Source organism: Oncorhynchus mykiss, chromosome 12, assembly GCF_013265735.2.
Source record: "Oncorhynchus mykiss isolate Arlee chromosome 12, USDA_OmykA_1.1, whole genome shotgun sequence".
NCBI classification, from domain to species: domain Eukaryota; kingdom Metazoa; phylum Chordata; class Actinopteri; order Salmoniformes; family Salmonidae; genus Oncorhynchus; species Oncorhynchus mykiss.
In genome coordinates, this window is record NC_048576.1 from 13,211,725 (window position 1) to 13,225,559 (window position 13,835).

At 44.5% G+C, this 13,835-nt stretch overlaps 1 protein-coding gene across 2 annotated transcripts in view; it reads right to left on the reverse strand.

Annotated features, from left to right (window-relative positions):
* The window catches only part of LOC110536788 (rab GTPase-activating protein 1), a 174,342-nt gene that overhangs the window by 130,325 nt on the left and 30,182 nt on the right, over window positions 1-13,835 (reverse strand). For both annotated transcript variants that reach the window (XM_036936954.1, XM_036936955.1), the window contains 4 exons: window positions 6,682-6,792; window positions 6,017-6,186; window positions 4,991-5,160; window positions 1,432-1,591 (listed from right to left, as the gene is read on the reverse strand). In XM_036936954.1, coding sequence (XP_036792849.1) covers window positions 1,432-1,591; window positions 4,991-5,160; window positions 6,017-6,186; window positions 6,682-6,792 — 611 coding nt within the window. The remainder of the gene's footprint in view (window positions 1-1,431; window positions 1,592-4,990; window positions 5,161-6,016; window positions 6,187-6,681; window positions 6,793-13,835) is intronic.

Consider the following 13,835-nt stretch of genomic DNA (forward strand, 5'->3'; position numbering starts at 1 on the left):
GATAGCAGCACACAAGTAGACTACAAATGCATGCTGGGCCGGGCATGCCCTGAGCTTGTGAAGTCAGCACTACTGGAGCGTAACTGGAGGGGGCGAGAGGGCCGAAGCTCCAGCCTTTAGCAATCTCACCCCTCACTCCAGTCAAATTGGGCACTCTCCGCTCACATACTCTGCACCCAATCCCCAAACAGAGAGGGAGAGACTACCAGCCAATCCCCAAACAGAGAGGGAGAGACTACCAGCCAATCCCCAAACAGAGAGGGAGAGACTACCAGCCAATCCCCAAACAGAGAGGGAGAGACTACCAGCCAATCCCCAAACAGAGAGGGAGAGACTACCAGCCAATCCCCAAACAGAGAGAGAGAGACTACCTGCCAATCCAAAAACAGAGAGGGAGAGACTACCAGCCAATCCCCAAACAGACAGGGACAAACTACCACCCAATCCCCAAACAGACAGGGACAGACTACCACCCAATCCCCAAACAGACAAGGAGAGACTACCACCCAATCCCCAAACAGACAGGGACAGACTACCACCCAATCCCCAAACAGACAGGGACAGACTACCACCCAATCCCCAAACAGACAGGGACAGACTACCACCCAATCCCCAAACAGACAGGGTCGTGTTCAGTAGCGCACATCATAGCAAAACTTTTTGAAATGGAAAATAGAAATCTGTATTTTGTTTTAAAGTTCAGCTGTGTGGATTTTCTGCCTGTCTAATCTTCTCAGAACTCAACAAGTGCCTATGACATAGGCTGGGGGAAGAGGCTAGGGATTGAATTGGGATAGAGCTACAGAGACAGGAGTGCAGGAAGGGTTATCATTTACTCCCCCTAACACTGCTTCAGCAGAAAGGGGCTATTCTCAAGAAAGTTTCACTTGCAATAATTGTGTTATTTTCTTTTTCTAGCTACTTTTAAATTGTTATTTGCTCTGGATTACACCATATGCTAAATGAATAAAATATAAATGTTTGGTTGGATTATAAAGACAGCATAGAAGGGCAGGTGGGGAGGGTTGCTCAGACGATCACCTTCCTCCTTGTCATCGTCACGGGGTAATGGCACCATAGAGCAATGGGAGGGTTTACTTGCAATTACTGTGATAGCTTTACCTACTTTGTAACCTTCATTTAACTAGGCAAGTCAGTTAAGAACAAATTCATATTTACAATGACGGCCTACCCAGGCCAAACCTGGATGACGCTGGGCCAATTGTACGCCGCCCTATGGGACTCCCAATCACGGCCGGATGTGATACAGCCTGGATTCGAACCAGGGACTGTAGTGATGAGATGCAGTGCCTTAGACCACTGCGCCACTCGTCTGGTAAATGACTAAAATGTCAATGTAATGGGAACTAGGTCTTCTGGCCTCGATGGGACTTTCTGTGAAAAGATACATGTTTTTTACATGTCAGTCACCTTCCTCCTCATCATCCTCAGGGGGCGATGGCACCATGGATCCTTGGGAGGCAGACTGCAGGATGTTGGGGCTGGCTGTCGTCTTCTTCCTCTCCCTCTCTAACTCGCTCTCCAGGCTCAGCACCTCGTACAGGGTGTCCTTGTTCCTCTTACGTTCCATCTGGGAAGGTGGGAAAGTCATGTACAGGGTCGAGACAATAGGTAACCGGTTTCATGGGTAAAGAGTCACATACACCCTTCCTGTCATGGATCTAAAAGCATTGGATGGTGTTGTTGTCCCTCTCTGGGAAGGGGGAGGGAAATGGAGTCACATACAAGCTCAAGACAATAGGTGACCACTTTAACTAGCAGTTACATTGTCAAAGAAAATATAAAAGAGCCTTCTCACTATTCATGTTGGGTTGACATAAATGAACACTAAAAGGTATGTTCGATGTGGATTATCCATTGGAAACCGGCCACAAATTTTTAAGTGTCATAAAAATATATATTATTAATAGCACAACAATAAAAGCCAGGAAAAAGGAGTAGTGGTTTCAGTGAGGTACAATGAATATAAATAGAGGATGATGTCAGATATTAAGTGTTTAAAACTGTCTCACCTGTCTGAGTTTCAGCTTTCACCTCTCACCTGTCTGAGTTTCACCTCTCACCTGTCTGAGTTTCAGCTTTCACCTCTCACCTGTCTGAGTTTCAGCTTTCACCTCTCACCTGTCTGAGTTTCAGCTTTCACCTCTCACCTGTCTGAGTTTCAGCTTTCACCTCTCACATGTCTGAGTTTCACCTCTCACCTGTCTGAGTTTCAGCTTTCACCTCTCACATGTCTGAGTTTCACCTCTCACCTGTCTGAGTTTCAGCTTTCACCTCTCACCTGTCTGAGTTTCAGCTTTCACCTCTCACCTGTCTGAGTTTCACCTCTCACCTGTCTGAGTTTCACCTCTCACCTGTCTGAGTTTCACCTCTCACCTGTCTGAGTTTCAGCTTTCACCTCTCACCTGTCTGAGTTTCAGCTTTCACCTCTCACCTGTCTGAGTTTCAGCTTTCACCTCTCACCGGTCTGAGTTTCAGCTTTCACCTCTCACCTGTCTGAGTTTCAGCTTTCACCTCTCACCTGTCTGAGTTTCAGCATTCACCTCTCACCTGTCTGAGTTTCAGCTTTCACCTCTCACCTGTCTGAGTTTCAGCTTTCACCTCTCACCTGTCTGAGTTTCACCTCTCACCTGTCTGAGTTTCACCTCTCACCTGTCTGAGTTTCACCTCTCACCTGTCTGAGTTTCACCTCTCACCTGTCTGAGTTTCAGCTTTCACCTCTCACCTGTCTGAGTTTCAGCTTTCACCTCTCACCTGTCTGAGTTTCAGCTTTCACCTCTCACCTGTCTGAGTTTCAGCTTTCACCTCTCACCTGTCTGAGTTTCAGCTTTCACCTCTCACCTGTCTGAGTTTCAGCTTTCACCTCTCACCTGTCTGAGTTTCACCTCTCACCTGTCTGAGTTTCAGCTTTCACCTCTCACCTGTCTGAGTTTCAGCTTTCACCTCTCACATGTCTGAGTTTCACCTCTCACCTGTCTGAGTTTCAGCTTTCACCTCTCACATGTCTGAGTTTCACCTCTCACCTGTCTGAGTTTCAGCTTTCACCTCTCACCTGTCTGAGTTTCAGCTTTCACCTCTCACCTGTCTGAGTTTCAGCATTCACCTCTCACCTGTCTGAGTTTCAGCTTTCACCTCTCACCTGTCTGAGTTTCAGCTTTCACCTCTCACCTGTCTGAGTTTCAGCTTTCACCTCTCACCTGTCTGAGTTTCAGCTTTCACCTCTCACCTGTCTGAGTTTCAGCTTTCACCTCTCACCTGTCTGAGTTTCAGCTTTCACCTCTCACCTGTCTCAGTTTCAGCTTTCACCTCTCACCTGTCTGAGTTTCAGCTTTCACCTCTCACCTGTCTGAGTTTCAGCTTTCACCTCTCACCTGTCTGAGTTTCAGCTTTCACCTCTCACCTGTCTGAGTTTCAGCTTTCACCTCTCACCTGTCTGAGTTTCACCTCTCACCTGTCTGAGTTTCAGCTTTCACCTCTCACCTGTCTGAGTTTCAGCTCTCACCTGTCTGAGTTTCACCTCTCACCTGTCTGAGTTTCACCTCTCACCTGTCTGAGTTTCACCTCTCACCTGTCTGAGTTTCACCTCTCACCTGTCTGAGTTTCACCTCTCACCTGTCTGAGTTTCACCTCTCACCTGTCTGAGTTTCACCTCTCACCTCTCACTTGTCTGAGTTTCAGCTTTCACCTCTCACCTGTCTGAGTTTCAGCTTTCACCTCTCACCTGTCTGATTTTCAGCTTTCACCTCTCACCTGTCTGAGTTTCAGCTTTCACCTCTCACCTGTCTGAGTTTCAGCTTTCACCTCTCACCTGTCTGAGTTTCAGCTTTCACCTCTCACCTGTCTGAGTTTCAGCATTCACCTCTCACCTGTCTGAGTTTCAGCTTTCACCTCTCACCTGTCTGAGTTTCAGCTTTCACCTCTCACCTGTCTATGAGTTTCAGCTTTCACCTCTCACCTGTCTGAGTTTCAGCTTTCACCTCTCACCTGTCTGAGTTTCAGCTTTCACCTCTCACCTGTCTGAGTTTCAGCTTTCACCTCTCACCTGTCTGAGTTTCACCTCTCACCTGTCTATGAGTTTCAGCTTTCACCTCTCACCTGTCTGAGTTTCAGCTTTCACCTCTCACCTGTCTGAGTTTCAGCTTTCACCTCTCACCTGTCTGAGTTTCAGCTTTCACCTCTCACCTGTCTGAGTTTCACCTCTCACCTGTCTGAGTTTCACCTCTCACCTGTCTGAGTTTCACCTCTCACCTGTCTGAGTTTCACCTCTCACCTGTCTGAGTTTCACCTCTCACCTGTCTGAGTTTCAGCTTTCACCTCTCACCTGTCTGAGTTTCAGCTTTCACCTCTCACCTGTCTGAGTTTCAGCTTTCACCTCTCACCTGTCTGAGTTTCAGCTTTCACCTGTCTGAGTTTCAGCTTTCACCTCTCACCTGTCTGAGTTTCAGCTTTCACCTCTCAACGGACTGAGTTTCAGCTTTCACCTCTCAACGGACTGAGTTTCAGCTTTCACCTCTCAACGGTCTGAGTTTCAGCTAGAATCTCTCACCTGTATGAATTTTAGCTAGAAGTTCTGTCTCAAGTTTCAGCTAGAATCTCTGTCTCACCTGTTTGAGTTTTAGCTTAAAGCTATGTTTCACTTGTCTGAGTTTCAGCTAGAAGCTATGTTTCACTTGTCTGAGTTTCAGCTAGAAGCTATGTTTCACCTGTCTTGTGTTTTAGCTAGAAGTTCTGTCTCACCCGTCTCAAGTTTCAGCTAGAAGCTTTGTCTCACCTGTCTGAGTTTCAGCTAGAAGCTATGTTTCACCTGTCTTGTGTTTTAGCTAGAAGTTCTGTCTCACCTGTCTCAAGTTTCAGCTAGAAGCTCCGTCTCACCTGTCTCAAATTTCAGCTAGAAGCTCCGTCTCACCTGTCTCAAGTTTCAGCTAGAAGCTCTGTCTCACCTGTCTGAGTTTCAGGTAGAACCTCTCACCTGTCTGAGTTTCAGGTAGAAAGTCTCTGTGTAGCTGCGTTTGCTGAATGGCCAGAAGAGCCTCTCGTTGGGGGAGCAGACTCTGACCCTGGTCTCCAGCAGGAAACGAACCGGCTCCTCCACCTCAGTGATCACCAGGTCCACCGCCGTCGTCATGTAGATAAACGTATCTGTTTGACATAACCCATAATCGCCATTAATATAACCCTTAAAGAAACCCTTATATCTGTGGTCAGGAGAGGTCTTCTGAGTGATAGAGATCCTAGTTCGAGTCCAGGCTCTGTCGCAGCCGGCCACGACCGGGAGACCCGTGGAGCGGCGCACAATTGGCCGAGCGTCGTCCGGGTTAGGGGAGGGTTTGGCCGGCAGGGATGTGCTTGTACCATCGCACTCTAGCGACTCCTGTGGCGGCCCGGGCACAGTGGACGCTGACACGGTCGCCAGATGTACAGTGTTTCCTCCGACACACTGGTGCTGCTGGCTTCCGGGTTAAGCAGGCATTGTGCCACGAAGCAGTGCGGCTTGGCTGGGTTGTGTTTCGGAGGACACACGGCTCTCGATCTTCGCATCTCCCGAGTCCGTACGGGAGTTGCAGCGATGAGACAAGACTAACTACCAATTGGACACCACGAAATTGGGGAGAAAAAGGAGTAAAAGTACAAAAAAAAACATTTTGGAATAAAAAATAAATTAAATAAAACAACAAATGTAATAATCTGTGATCAGGTACATGAACCCAACACTCATCAATGTAAACCTTAAAGTTGTGGACCTGTAAATTAACTTATCTGGAACACAAATATCCTCTATGACCAGTACAGTAGCTGTGGTCGTAGCTATGTAGCGAGATGACATCAGCTAGAGAGCCGGCCACGGTCACGGTCATGGTCACGGTCACGGTTGGCTATGAACTATCTGGGGTCATTATACTTAGAATGGTGGACATATACAGACAGGGCAATTACCAATGTTATATTGGCTCTACATAACAAGCTAGGGACACCACTGCATGATGGCCTGCTGTACCTTTGGCTGTCTCCTCGTTGACAGCCTGGAACTGAGGCGTGTTGGGATTCCAGCTCCCTGTGATGATGTAGGACTTTCCATCGGATGACTTCCCCATCGACTCCAGGTCTAGCAGGTGCATGTCACTGTTCTTCACGTTCGTCCCTGGGCACAGCAGTAAGCCAAAGCACCTGGAACACACACACAGAACACACACACACACACACAGAACACACACAAGAGCACACGCACAGAGCGGAAGCACAGATCACACACACACACCTCATAAGAGTGGAACCAGGTGGAAAGTCTCAGCTGATTCATCTCTCACATAGTATCAGGCTAGCTAGCTATATATCCTTCATAAAACGAAGGATAAAAGAGCTCTCCAATTCCGGCCCAGTATAGGAAGTGTAAAATAACAAAGAGCCATGGAAATGAGATGACGGTGGTTCAAAACAACATTATTAACCATAGAGAATTAGCAGGCTCAGAACAGAAACATCCATCTAATTCTCATGGCTGAACTGGGACACTTCAGCTCGGAAACAGACAGACATTAAACAGCGGTTGTTTATCAATTAGAACTGAATTACGGCCTGTTATGAATACCAGGGAGACGTCCAGACTGAGAAGTCTCCATGGTGGCAGGACTGTGTCATGTCTGCGTTGTGTGTATACGTTACCTCTCTATAGACAGCTCCTTATTGGACGTCTGCTGTACGTAGATGAAGACCTTCTTGTCCATTCCAGGACGCAGCTTAAAGCTGTTCTTGTCTTTGTCTTTCGCCACAGCGCTGGAAAAATAGAAAAATAAAGAGTTCTTTCTCTGAAATGCTTTGGCTGGGATTGGGAGAGATCTTGCCTCATTGCCCTGAGAGTCTTTAGCTACATGAAATTCGCAATACCATACGCATGATGATAATATCCCACTTTGCGTTTGTTTATGCATTTCATTGATCTAACGTGATGACGCGAGCACTGATCATTCATTCTGTTTTGAATGTCTGCCGAAATAGATGAGTCAACCTGATCAAAGCCTGACTCCTCCACCCAAAATATATTACACAAATCACAAAGAATTTCCACAGCACACACTTCAGGCACTAACACAGCACAAACATGCTTTTAGATACACCACACGGGAGCTATGAGCATGTGAGATCGTAAATACAGTAAGATACTCTGCAAAATAAAAACAGTGTCAACCGGTCTAAGAGTAATTCTGTAAATACACGTTTAACAAAACCAATACATTTGCTAATGAACACCATATTAGAGGGTGAAGACTGAACGGGAAGACAGTCCAAGTTCCTTAAAAATGATAATTTCAGCTCTTCACACTCAACAATATTTTTTACAATCTTTGCATATTTGCTGAGTACTGTAGTTGTAGTGTCTGTTCTGGAATTCCTAGAGCTTAACATGGTAATTACTTGCGTATTACTAGCTAGCGTGTGAACGCTGCTCTTAGATCTCAGCATTCCACAAACAAGCAACCCAAGGCTTAATGAGGAGGAAATATGCCCGTCTAAAAATAAGCAATGGGATTTTTATGTTTTGAAAACAACCAGTGTAGTATTTGGCTATTTGTGAGCTAAGGGAAGTGACTTGTTTGGTGGGAATTGGAAACAACCCCCATCAGAGCCTGAGGAGAAGGACAGGTTAGATTTAGGGCTACGTCAGAGCCTGAGAAGGACGGGTTAGATTTAGGGCTATGTCAGAGCCTGAGAAGTACGGGTTAGATTTAGGGCTATGTCAGAGCCTGAGAAGGACGGGTTAGATTTAGGGCTATGTCAGAGTCTGAGGAGAAGGACGGATTAGATTAAGGGCTATGTCTTAATTGCCATAAAAAGCAGGGGCAGTATGTTTTAAGAGAAGGAGTGTTGATCCAGGATCAGGTTAGCCTTTTATATCACAATCGTACCCTGAGACACTTGATCTGTCCTCTCCTCAATCACTCTGATCTGAGAGAACTGACGAGCCTCCACCAATCTCCACCAATCAGTGCAGATGATGAGGAGAAGGGGAGGACAGGAAGACACTGTAGACAATGACAGGGAGGAGAGGAGGACAGGACACATTTTTAGGCAATTGAGACAGCCTTGGAGGAGAAGCCATTAGTTCTAGAGACCAGATCCTGCTCTCATCCAAAAAATAAATAAAACCCAGCTCAGAGCTGACTAATAATAGGGCCTATGCCTGCCTGAAGAGCATCCGCACTCCCTTTCCATTCCAAGCAGGCATGTCTAGAGTCACCCTGTGACAGTCAGTGACTATCCTCTCTGTCTGTCTGATGAGCAGAACCAGGCTGTCTGATGAGCAAGAACCAGGCTGTCTGATGAGCAGAACCAGGCTGTCTGATCTCCGGTCCAGTAGTGATGATTCCTATCCTAGGAGAATGTGTCTGTGTGTTGGCCTGGGCCAGTGAATACGCCTCTTTGTGAAACCAGGGTATCAGAGCAGAGACGGCCAGGCTGCTGCTCAGGGTGATAAATTAGTGGAAGCATGTCTACACTTCTAAGAAAGAACTCCAAAAGAAGAAAAAAAATAGACATTTCTATTTTTGTCATTTCCTTGTTCACTTAAGGGGCATATTTCTTTCAGGGAGTGAGATTGAATGCCATACATTTCAGTAGAACTAATTCAGTTACTGGTGTGGTTTGAGAGGGGGAAATAACCTTGTAAATAAGCAACAAATAGACGAGAGAATGAGGCCAGTGACGTTCTAAAATGTTCTAATGTAATCTACAGTACAGTGTAGAGGTCGACCGATTACGATTTTTCAACGCCGATACCGATACCGATAATTGGAGGACCAAAAAAGCTAATACCGATTAATCGGCTGATTTTTATTTTATTTATTTGTAATAATGACAATTACAACAATACTGAATTAACACTTATTTTAATTAATATAATACATCAATAAAATCAATTTAGCCTCAAATAAATAATGAAACATGTTCAATTTGGTTTAAATAATGCAAAAACAAAGTGTTGGAGAAAAAAGTAAAAGTGCAATATGTGCCATGTAAGAAAGCTAACGTTTAAGTTCCTTGCTCAGAACATGAGAACATATGAAAGCTGGTGGTTCCTTTTAACATGAGTCTTCAATATTCCCAGGTAAGAAGTTTTAAGTTGTAGTTATTATAGGACTATTTCCCTCTATACCATTTGTATTTCATTAACCTTTGACTATTGGATGTTCTTATAGGCACTTTAGTATTGCCAGTGTAACAGTATAGCTTCCATCCCTCTCCTCGCTCCTCCCTGGGCTCGAACCAGCAACACAATGACAACAGCCACCATCGAAGCAGTGTTACCCATGCAGAGCAAGGGGAACAACTACTAGAAGGCTCAGAGCGAGTGACGTTTTAAAAGCTATTAGTCAGCCATTTCACTTCGGTTACACCAGCCTCACCTCGGGAGTTGATAGGCTTGAAGTCATAAACAGCGCAATGCTTGACGCACAACGAAGAGCTGCTGGCAAAACGCACAAAAGTGCTGTTTGAATTCATGTTTACTCGCCTGCTTCTGTCTACCACCACTCAGTCAGATACTTAGATACTTGTATGCTCAGTCAGATTATATGCAACGCAGGACGCGCTAGATAATATCTAGTAATATGATCAACCATGTGTTGTTAACTAGTGATTATGATTGATTGTTTTTTATAAGATAAGTTTAATGCTAGCTAGCAACTTACCTTGGCTTACTGCATTCGCGTAACAGGCAGTCTCCTTGTGGAGTGCAACAAGAGAGAGGCAGGTCGTTATTGCGTGGGACTAGTTAACTGTAAGGTTGCAAGATTGGATCCCCAGAGCAGACAAGGTGAAAATCTGTCGTTCTGCCCCTGAACGAGGCAATTAACCCACCGTTCCTAGTCATTGAAAATAAGAATGTGTTCTTAACTTATTTGGAGTACCTCCCCCCTTCTCAATTTACGTCTAAAGACATACCCTAATCTAACTGCATGTAGCTCAGGCCCAGAGGCAAGGATATTAATTTTCTTGGTATCATTTGAAAGGAAACACTCTGAATTTTGTGGAAATGTGAATTGAATATAGGAGAATATAACACAATAGATCTGGTAGAAGAAAATACAAGGAAATAATACGTTTTCTGTTTTTTTATTGTTGCTGCATCATCTTTCAAATGACCAAGAACAGCCAAACATACAGATAGGATGCTTGGGATGATTTGAATGAAGAACATAAGATGGCAACAATAGCTGAGCAAAGTTTTAGATAGATAACTTCAAAAATGAGCGAGCTACATGACATGAGCATGAACGCATCCAGATGTCCCAAACAAATGTACCCAAATGTACCCAAGTGGCCGAATAGGTAAAGTGATACATTTTGAAGGAAATAACTATATACAAAATACATAAATGCTATTCTAACACACCCCACCAAAAAATATATATATATAAAAAAAGGAAAAAAAATAATAATAATTAACACGGGTAACTATTTACATATTTTCTATTTACAATATTGTGAAGACCCTCAGTCCTCTACACAATATTGTTCTTCTGGTGCCATGGCCCACAGCAGTCTCTTTCTGCTGTAAAGCAGAGGTTTACTGAACACGTGGTGCAGGTGATGGGGCATTTCCTGTGACAAAGGGCACAACAACATCTCCCTACTGTGCCCTTTTTGCCCTGAGGCACATTCATGCCTGCAGAGATGAATCTGGGCAGATGAACACCACTGGTTGGAGCAGAAGGGACAGAGGTAGAGGGGACAGAAGGTGCTACAGTGGACTTGCTGTAGCTAGCAAGCTCCTGGATGAGCAGCTCCCTGAAGGCTAGCTGTGAGATGGGGGGCTGTCCACAGCTCTTAGCCATTTCCTTCTGGAGGATGAAGGCATTCACCACAGCAATGTCAATGAAATGATAGAAAAATGTTTTGTACCATTTCATGGTCTTGTGGAAAACATTGTAGTATCCTATCAGCTCATCTGACAGGTCCACACCTCCCATGCTCTTGTTGTCCACACCTCCCATGCTCCTTCACAGCAGCTGGAATGGGGACATTTTTTGTGGCCCATGCCCCGGCACCGTCCTTCACACACCTGACGACGTGATCTCCACTGAAGGACTTGTGGATACTGGAGCACATGACCTCCTCTCTGGTATCCATCCACTTCACAAAGAGCAGGCCATCTTCACAGATACATCGCATGGTACCCCGCTCAGCCCGCTTAGGCATGTCGTTCACCTTTGTCTTTGGAAAGCCCACTCTGTTGGTCCGAATGGTGCCACAAGCCCACACATCCCGCTTCCTCAGCTCTGTAAACAGGGTAGGGCTTGTGTAGAAGTTGTCCACAAACAGTTTGTAGCCCTTCCCCAGCAGTTGAAAATCCAATAACTCCATATCGGAATCATAACTCGGTCCATTACAAGTAGCAAAACTGTTTTTCCCATCATAAACAAAAAAATTGCAAATGTATGCACACACAGAATCAGCCAAAACAAACAGTTTGTAACCCCATTTGGTTGGTTTGTTACGCATGTATTGTTTGAGGCTGATTCTGGCCTTTGAGGCTACCATCCTCTCATCGATGGACAGGATCTGGGCAGGTTGAAAATAGGTCTTGCAGGCCTCAACGATGTTGGGGTAGAGAGGTTTGATTTTGAACAGCCTATCAAATCTTGGTATGCCTCTCTTCTTGTCATTCTCCCCATCAACTTCTGGGTCACTGATGTGAAGCGCCCGTCACATTCTCCCCATCAACTTCTGGGTCACTGATGTGAAGCGCCCGTGAGATAGTCAGAAACCTTTTACAAGACATGACAGTCATGGGGAAAGGCAGTTGATAGAGAGCTGACGTTTTCCAGTAGTCCCTTAGAGTTTTCAACTTCACCAGCCCCATATAAATTACCATTGAAAAGTAGCAGAAAAGGCCTGACATGGAAATGGTCTTCCATGCCTCTTTCTTTCCTGCCTGCTTCTTAGCCCCGTACTTATTGGTGTTCACCTCCAGAGAATCAACAACTGATGAGTTGAAAAACAGTTGAAAAAGTTGAAGGGGGCTGTACTTTGCAGTCATGTCTAGTTGAGGTCCTGGCTGCCTTTTGGGTCTATAAACTGGTGGATTTGGTTCTACATCATCTTCTAATACAGAGTGCCAACGACCCTCTGGCCCTCTGTCTGCAGGTTTCTCTCTTCCTCATCTCTGCTTCTTTGTCACTGACTTCACATCTCTAGATGGCCAGGTAGGTGTGGAGCCAGAGACAGCGGGGGTCCGGCTGGATGAACCAGCTTCAGAGGGAGATGGACACCTAGACATTGGCGGCTCATAATCAGAATCACTGCCACTGTGAAAGATTTTTTTAAATCAGTAACAATACTTTCACGTATGAGCCCTGTATCAACAAGTACATGGAACATAATCACTATGGTGAAGTGGTGAAGGGCTGTTCCATTCCATGTTTATGTAAAATAAATGTTAAAAATATATCACACACACACACACACACACACACACACAGTATAGCCAATGTGTACTTTACACATTTCATTACAGATTATATTTTTATATATTGCAAATAAAATAAGAAAATCTTTTTAAAAATCTCATTAGAATCATATTTGATATTATTCATTTCAAACAATGGCATTAGAACGTACCAATCCAGCATGACATCCTCGCCATAAAGAAACATGTCTTCCGCCTGGGAGGCAAAACTAGCTTCGCTGAAAGATTCATCTTCCTGAAGCAAATCGGTCTCGCTGTATCTATCTATTTCCTCTATAATTTGGGTTAAATCTGTATAGCTAGCCTTTGTGTTAGCTTTTCCTGATTTATTCGCCATATTTTAAATATATAAACTTGTTGAAAATGCTATTGAATATGTACTGCTATGCGTAACACCCGTGGCTCTGTCAAGTATGATTTTCAATGGCGAATGAACCTCTTTTACGCCAGAGTTTACGACAAAGGCTGGTCTTCAAACGTATAACCATTACATATTGCCGTTTACCTCAGCTCATTGGCTATCTTCCAAGCTATATTTCAAGATGATCAGTGGTCATTGGGCCAAAATACAGTCAATCAACGATAGACCGGTCCTACCATTGGTGCGCAATGATGTCATTGATTGGGGTCTTCAAATCGTTTTGTTTCGGTCAATACGCCCCGCGAAAAGAACCATCAAGTATGGTTGTGTTAGTAACAACCAGAGGATTGCAATGAAACCAACCATGACTGGATAAACGTTTGTTTAGTGTGTGTAATTACCACGAACGCATCGTCCAAAGTTGAATGAGACGGAAATCACGATGCAAGCTGTTTGCAAATGTTTCGTGTTAGGCTATAAAAATAAATTTTATCAAACAAAACGAACATTCACTGTGTAGTTAGGACGCTTGGCATCTTCAATGGTAAGCGATTTAGTTTATTTGTTATTATTTTATTGTAATTTCGGACTTTCATGACGCTAATGCTTGGTTGGTAAATGCTAGTAACACTTGTGTGTGCGTGGCGCCGTCCCCAGAGAATAGCATGTTTACTTTCGCAGTAACGGCTTTTTGAAATCTGACACCGCGGCTGGATTAACAAGACGTTAATCTTTTAAATGATGTAAGATACATGTATTTACAAGAATGTTTACTATAACAAATGGTGTATTTAGAATGTTAGCTCTCTGCAGTGTCACCGGATATTGGCCTGGTGGGACGTTAGCGTCTCACCTACCCTAGAGAGGTTAACTGACTTGCCTAGTTAAATAAAAGGTATAAAGAATAAATCTAAATTAAAAAAATGTAATCAGCACACCGGCGCCCAAAAATACTGATTTCCGATTGTTATGAAAACTTGAAATTGGCCC